Source organism: Mercenaria mercenaria, chromosome 3 (genome assembly GCF_021730395.1).
Source record: "Mercenaria mercenaria strain notata chromosome 3, MADL_Memer_1, whole genome shotgun sequence".
Lineage (NCBI taxonomy): Eukaryota > Metazoa > Mollusca > Bivalvia > Venerida > Veneridae > Mercenaria > Mercenaria mercenaria.
In genome coordinates, this window is record NC_069363.1 from 20,579,221 (window position 1) to 20,587,537 (window position 8,317).

Consider the following 8,317-nt stretch of genomic DNA (forward strand, 5'->3'; position numbering starts at 1 on the left):
AAAGCTGTAGCTTGAGAAATGTGAAAGTAGGTCAAAATCAAGGTCAAATTTTATTTCGGAATACAAAACTATGCATGTGGTCCAAACTTGAAGCCTGTACATTCAAAAATGTGAAAGTAGGTCAATAGGTCAATGTAATGGTCAAAGTTTGTTTACGTACACAAAACCATGCATGTGGTCCAAATTTGAAGGCTGTAGCTTGAGAAATGTGGAAGTAGGTCATTAGGTCAAAATCAAGGTCAAATTTTATTTCGGAGTACAGACCTATGCATGTGGTCCAAATTTGAAGCCTGTACCTTCAAAAATGTGAAAGTAGGTCACTTGGTCAATGTAAAGGTCAAAGTTTGTTTCGGTACATAAAATCATGCACTGGTCCAAATTTGAAGGCTGTAGCTTGAGAAATGTGAAAGTAGGTCACTGGGTCAAAATCAAGGTCAAATTTCACTTTGAAACACGAAACTATGCATGTGGTCCAAATTTGAAGCCTGTATCTTCAAAAATGTGAAAGTAGGTCACTAGGTCAATGTCAAGGTCAAAGTTTTTTCAGTGCACAAAACTATGCAAGTGGTCCAAATTTGAAGGTTGTAGCTACAGAAATGTGAAAGTAGGTCACTATGTCAAAATCAAGGTCAACTCATGTCAAGGTTCATCTTGCCACTCAAAACCATACATGTGGTCCAAATTTGAATATTGTTGGTTATTGACAAGAAGTTTTTAAAAGCTTTTCCCTATATAAGTCTATATGAACCATGTGACCCCCAGGGCGGGGCCATATTTGACCCTAGGGGGATAATTTTAACAAACTTGGTAGAGAACCACTAGATGATGCTACATTACAAATATCAAAGCCCTAGGCTTTGTGGTTTGGACAAGAAGATTTTCAAAGTTTTTCCCTATATAAGTCTATGGAAACCATGTGACCCCCAGGGCGGAGCCATTTTTGACCCTAGGGGGATAATTTGAATAATCTAAGTAAAAAACAACTAGATGATGCCACATACAAAATATCAAAGCCCTAAGCCCTGTGGTTTTGGACAAGAGGTTTTTCAAAGTTTTTCCCTATACAAGTCTATATAAACCATGTGACCCCTGGAGCAGGGCCATATTAGACCCCAGGGAAATAATTTGAATCATCTTGGTAGAGGACCACTAGATGATGCTTCATACCAAATATCAAAGCCCTAGGCTCTGTGGTTTTGGACAAGAAGATTTTCAAAGTTTTTCCCTATATAAATCTATGTAAATTATAGAAATAAACAAAGGGCCATAACTTATTAAAAAATTGTTGAACCAGTCTGATTTTCAGGGGGACACAACTAGGGTACCAATACATCATTCTGACAAAGTTTGGTCAAAATCCCCCTGGTAGTTTCTGAGGAGATGCGATAACGAGAAATTGTTAACGGACGGAAGGACGGACGGACTGACGGACGGACCACGGACGCAGAGTGATTTTAATAGCCCACCATCTGATGATGGTGGGCTAACAAACAAAACAATACAGGACGCGAATAAGTATGGATAGGTATGAGGAACTACGTTGAATTACGTTTTACTTCGCCTTGCAACTTGCCCAGTGCACGGACGGGTCTGCGGTAAACTACGCTTAAGTACGAGCAGCCTCGGATAGCTACGTTCAGCTACGGCGAGGTACGTAACAGCACGGATAACTACGTTTAAGTACGTTTAACTACGGATGAATAAGTTTCAGCCAAGTTGGACTAAAGTCACGCTCAAATGGCTACGGTTCGCTCAAACTTTTGTGCATGTTCAAACGTTGGAGAAACCTGCAAGTTTGGAATAAGTTTTGAATATGTTTTGGTATGGATTAATACGAATGACTACTCTGAGGTATGGCTCAGGTACGGATCGATAAGGATAACTATGTTTCCGCACCGTATGTGACTGGGTTATTATGGTGACAAATGCCCCTGTAGCACCTTGACCTTTGACCTGGTGACCTTGACCTTTGACCTGGTGACCCCAAAGTCAATAGGGGTCGTGTACTCAATAAGTACTATTAGCATGTGAAGTTTGAAGGTCCTGGGTGCCGTGGTTCGTGAGTAAAGTGCCTTCATGCAAAAAGTTAACATTGTGATGAACAGACAGACAGCTGAGAACTAATAAACAGTACATGTGTCGACCATACAGGCAGGGTTCAAACCAGCAACAGTGGTTTTTACAGCAAATACTTTATCTACTAAATTACCATGCTCCCTGCTGTTGCTGTTGACTAAATATTTTTTATATTTAAATTCTTATAAATGTTTTAAAAACATACCATGATACTATTATTTGGAGAAAAATATATGAATTCATTAATTGAACTAGGCATTAGCATAATCATGAAATACATTCTTACATTTTGCAGATCTGGACACAATGGCGCCATGAACTCTTTTGTGTTTATGTGTTTAGAATCAACAGCAAAAATATATAGAAAACTTGCTACTTGTTAATGCAAATGTTTATACCTGATAACAAAACATACAGGAAAAATAGACATGATCTTTCCCTACAGATAGCCACTTTGTTCAAATCAATGTCCCTAAGCCCCCTTGAGAAAAAATTGATAGCTAAGATTAACTTGCGACAGTTTTATTCCAATTGATCAAAGCCTAAAATGGAATGAAATAAAACCTATAGATTCCATCCATTTAGGTTGGCATGACAGAAAGATATATATCTGCAAAACTTGCATTTAGATAAGCCCAAAGTATCATTTTGGGGACTAATGCGGACATAAATAATTGAGTCACCAAAGTGATAAATTCAATGCTAAAACAATCACACCTGATAAGAGACAAATATTTACCTACACTATCAAAACTGGTACAAAAGATCAATTTGAAACATGTCTTATTAATGTTCAAATATTTAAATATTTTTATATCTCTAAAAGGTCTAACAATACAACATTGTAGATCAATATTTGAGATAAATACATTTTCCTTGACTTTAATAGTTTTAAAATTACAAAGAGCAGATTAGCATTAACAGAAAAGATGCAAAAAAACCCTCGAGTGTTTTAAATCAATTTGAATTTGTTAACCCTTACCCTGCTGAATTTCTATAATGAACTTGTCCATTTTTCAATTTGGACAGTACCATTAACTGTTACAAGGGATGCTTACCAAAAATATACTGATTGAATGGCGAACAGTGCTGATCATCATCAGACTGCATGGATGTGCAGGCTGATCATGATCTACACTGGTCGCAAAGACAGAATAAATCATGTTCAGCATGATAAGGGTTAAAAGCATTTTATATAATAGTCCAAGTAACTTGTCACTAAAATTAATATCACTTCAAATTCAGTGAGACAGGAAATCTAGCCGATTCTACAAAAGACTGATTTCACAATTCGTAACTTAAGACTGGAAATTGAAAAACTTCTCAATTTTACACTTTAGCGTTCTCTTTTATGAAACGTGAAATCATGAAGTATAAAACAATGAAATTCATGTATTCACATCTGCATTACTTTTTTCTGAAATTTCATAAAACATGAAACTGTGAATTATGAAACAAATCTGTTTTTAATTTCATAGCAAGTGAAATCACAAAGTAGTCAAAGGTAAAATCATGAAGTTCATGACTACATACATCATCATTTAAGGTTTTATATTGTTAAGTATGTAATTATGAAGACACCACCAGTCTTCCATATTATTCACCCTTGACTCTACCAGTGGGCCAATTCATTTCACTTTTGTGGCATACACCATTTCGCCTGTGACAGACAACCGGCTAGGCGTTCGTTTGGCTTCCCAGCACTGCCCGGGTCTATCCGGCATACGCCGATGTGCCCGGGTCTTGCAAGATAGGCAAAGCAGCAAATCATACATTTTTGCAATATAAAATCAGATAAACATTTGGAAATTTGGGTTACTACAAGAACGTTTTGCTAACTTATTTGGAACAGGCCACAATAGAAAAACATAATAAATTGGAATATTTTTTTTTGTATTTGCAGCTCACCTGGCCGGCATAGGCTGAAACGTTTGTTTATTAATAAACCGGGGAATTTTTTGTTTGCATGTCCCAGGTTGAGTGAAACGAATTGGCCCATTTATGATTCATGCCATTGATTATAGTGCATATTTTCTTTGTCAATTAATTACATCAAGCACATCCCTTACCACAATAAAAAAAAATTACATAGAATTCAAAAGCAAACAAGAACATTATGGATCAAATATTTGAAACATGAAACGAGGCAGTAAATGAAGGGTTTTCACACTCATCCTTTCTAGTCTAATATATGGCAACTTTTCCAGCTTTGGATAGTAGCAGAAGATCCCAGGCGCTCCAGGCATTGTTTCGGCATGGGTGGGCAATGCATAAGTTCTAAAGTTGTGTCACATCACATGCTTTACATGCATCATGTCGGGTAAAATTCACATATATCAACATATGATGAATAGATATGTATGTAAACAATCTTAAACACTCCAGAATGCTCCGCCTTGTGACAATTCACAGCCATGCGAGTTCATTCACTGGTTTTAGAGGTTTATCCTTGCAAATGCAGATGCAATTTAGAACGGTATTTGCCATCTCATAAATAAACTGTTTCAACAAGAAATATACAGGTACTATATATTTTGAACTACGTATTTAAGTTTTCTTGGTTAACAAAGTCTGCAGGCAGAACTTCCCTATTATTTGGAAGGGGTATTCAATTTTTATAATAAATGTCAGATTATGTAACAAGAATTATAAGAGAAGATCTTTGCATGTATCTAGGATTTCTGACTAGGTCATTTGTTAACAAATACATCTAAACAAATCAGAACTACTTGAACAAATCAAAACTATTTTAATGAATACAGACTTAATGAATCATGTTAATCTTTAATTCATATATAGATAACTTCTTTGATTTGTTAGGGCTATTGATTATACAAATGAATTATAAAATGTTGAAATTTAGACCTCTACACTTTTTGTACATTGTAATGGAGGAACACAATACATAATACCAAACCTATTATTACAAAGTTATTCAGGAAGTTTGCCCTAGCCTTATTTATTAAATTGAAAAACACATTGAATGTGTATCCTACCTGGGTATATGAAATCAAACTTCTCCATTCATATGGTTTAGTTTCTATACAGTTCATGATGCCAGTAACTGGAAAGCTATTTACATGAATGTATTAAGTTCAAACTTATGGCTTTCTATTTACAATAATAGGTCATAAAATGTTGTTTGATAAAAATTAATGTATTTACCATGTATGGAGAATAAGTAAGGTAATTTTAATCATGTACATCTATTTCTGCCCCCAATATTTCAGACTCAAAATTTACCGTCTGTGACAGGAATGTCCAAAAAAAATCAACACTTTAAATACAAGACCATAAAAGAATAAATAGTAAGAAAGTATCTCATTAAATATTTAATGATGTTAATGCTCTCTGAAGGTGGTTACAGTTAGACAGCTGTTCTATTTTAGAAATCACTCTTCACCTATAGATGATATATAAGTGATACACAACTTAAACAATAAAATTTTGGAGGTAAAAATGATTGTTTACTATTTCTCTCTTGAAGGCTTCATTCAATCCATTCTTTCAGTTTTACTTAATCTCTGTTGTTTTTTTTTGTTGGGGACTATTATAATTATTCACCATAATTTAGAAAGGAGAAAATAAAATCAAATGTTTAACAGGCATTTTAAAACTTTAAACATTAGTTTAAACATATTTTATTTCAAACATAATGTGCATATTACATTTTACAAAGGTCTTCGTTAATAACCCTAGCAAGGAAAGATTTAAAAAAATTCTTAAGACAAAAAATTGTACATTTCAAGCTGATTACTCACCAAGATTTACGGCAATTGTCTTCATTTTTAATCCATAGAAAATCCCTTAATGTCTATGCAGCCATTTAAAAAAATGGACAGAAATCTAAAAGTCACAACAACAGTTCTTTCACATCATTTTAATTTTTAATGAATTCAATCTTCAATCTAACTATAATAATTATTGTAAACATTTATAACAAGACAGTGCTTAACATCCAATCCTAATTTAAACCAATTGATATCAAATGTCTTGAACAGTATACAAATAGTTAATACACCTTGTCGAATGTAACAGGTTTCTATCTACTGAAGTCAATAGCAGCACTTGTTGATATCCAATCACCTTTATTGTAGAGACATACAATTATCAAATATTGGTACTGTGTCAATAAATGAATATTACGCGGGTTATACAAATGATAAAATTGAATAAAACATTGTTTAATCTGATAACATTTTTGAAACACTAAAATAATTCAAAAGAGAATATACCATGATTATTTAAAAAAAGGAGCAATGACGTCAAATTTAATCATTAAATTCTTGCTATGAAATCCTTTATGAAAATTAAATGCTTTCAAAAACTTTTCTAGCAGCATTTTGCTTGCCTATGAAGCGGCAAAAAATATGTTGTAAAAAAATCTGTTCATATAAAGTATATATATGCTCTTAAAGTTGCTATGACCTTGACCTTTCATCTAACATCTCAGGTTACTGGTTAAAATCTGGAGTAACTCTGACCTAAATTTCTGACCTTGTTACCCCAAAACCAATATGGATCATTTACTGACCAATGTAAATCCAAAGAGCAGAAACTGTTTTTCAATCTTAAATCACTTTTACTTTGACCACTGACCAACTGACCACAACAGCAATAAATATTATCCTTTGTCTACATGCAATGATCCTGAGAGGTTTCAATACCTAAAGCCCAAGAATTCTCCAGTCACTGATCAATAACCTTGACCTTAAACACACTGACTACATAAACCTATAGTACTGTCTACTAATCATGTGCAAACATCCTAATAAGTTTGACAGAAATAAGCTCAAGCATTCTTTCAGTTATATGACTGGCATAAGCAAAGCTAATTATATCTCATAGTGTGACCTGGCAATTCTACCTTGTGCTATACAGTCTACTGCAAAAATCAGCTAAGAGGCATCACTCTGGTAAATTAACACTTTTAACAATTTGTTCATCTAAGCATAATGAATGATGTCTGGAGAGAAACATAACATTCAGTTAATCATGATTAAGAAAGAAGAATTTCGACAAATTGCACTTAATCTAAAATGTACCATAACAATATGAAAAAAACACAAAGGGCAATAACTTGTGCAAAATCAAATATATCTCCGTGTATGGGTACCATAAATATTGCCTCATGCATTCAAAGATGCATAAAATACAAAGCATCTATATTCCTATAGTAACCCTTTGGGCTAATATTAATCTCATACACTGATACAGGGTATAAAAAGACCTGTGTATGCAACAAGGGAGCTATAAATTGCAAAATCAGCTGAGGTATGGAGTGTGTGTGACCACCAGATGAGAATTAGAAGTAACCAGAAGATGCTTTTGTAGAAAAGCTCATATCTTCATCAATGCATAGTAATATGCAAGAAGTCAATAATCATCTACTAGCATGTCCAATCATCCCACTAAGTTTCAACATTCTGGGCCTAGTGGTTCTTAAGTTATGAACTGGAAACGGTTTTCCATGTTCTGGCCCCTGTGACCTTGACTTTTGATCAAGTGACCCCAAAATAAACAGGGGTCATTTACTCTGCATGTCCAATTATCCTATGAAGTTTCAACATTCTGAGTCAAGTGGTTCTCAAGTTATTGATCAGAAAGTGATTTCCATGTTCAGGCCCATGTGACTCTGACCTTTTACAAGTTACTGATCGGAAACCATTTTCAATGTTCTGGTCCCTGTGAGCTTGACCTTTGATCAAGTGACCCAAACATCAATAGGATTCATCTACTCTTCCTATGAAGTTTCAACATTCTTGGTCAAGTGGTTCTCAAGTTATTGATCAGAAACAGTTTTCCATGTTCAGCTCCATGTGAACTTGACCTTTGATCCTGGAACCCCAAAAACAATAGAGGTCATCTACTCTGTAAGCCCTATCATCCTATTAAGTTTGAAGGTTTTAGGTCAAATGGTTCTCCAGTTGTTGATCGAAAATGAAGTGTGATGGATGGACGGACATACCTACGTAAGGGTATTCATGTGGCTACTTTATTGTTCTCTCTATTGTTCTTTTAGCCATGTTATAGTGCATATTTTCTGACCTGGCGGAGATATTTATAGAAAGGTCATAAATGGACCATTCTATCATTTAGTTTAGGGTAATCGGCTACATCGTTAGATTTGGTTTCATTCCGTACGAATAAATCCGATATGCACAAGTTACCTATTGTTTTTAATGGTAAAGTCTGTACTAAAAATATCTTCGCCAGGTCAGAAAATATGCACTATACAGAA

At 34.6% G+C, this 8,317-nt stretch overlaps 1 protein-coding gene across 1 annotated transcript in view; it reads right to left on the bottom strand.

Moving 5' to 3' along the window:
* Positions 1 to 8,316, bottom strand: part of LOC123525891 (regulator of G-protein signaling 22-like) — an 88,448-nt gene extending 80,132 nt beyond the window's left edge. Inside the window, exon 1 of the mRNA XM_053537962.1 lies at positions 5,838 to 8,316. Within this exon, the coding sequence (XP_053393937.1) occupies positions 5,838 to 5,862 (25 nt within the window). The 5' untranslated portion in view covers positions 5,863 to 8,316. The remainder of the gene's footprint in view (positions 1 to 5,837) is intronic.
* Between the last annotated feature and the right edge of the window lies 1 nt (position 8,317).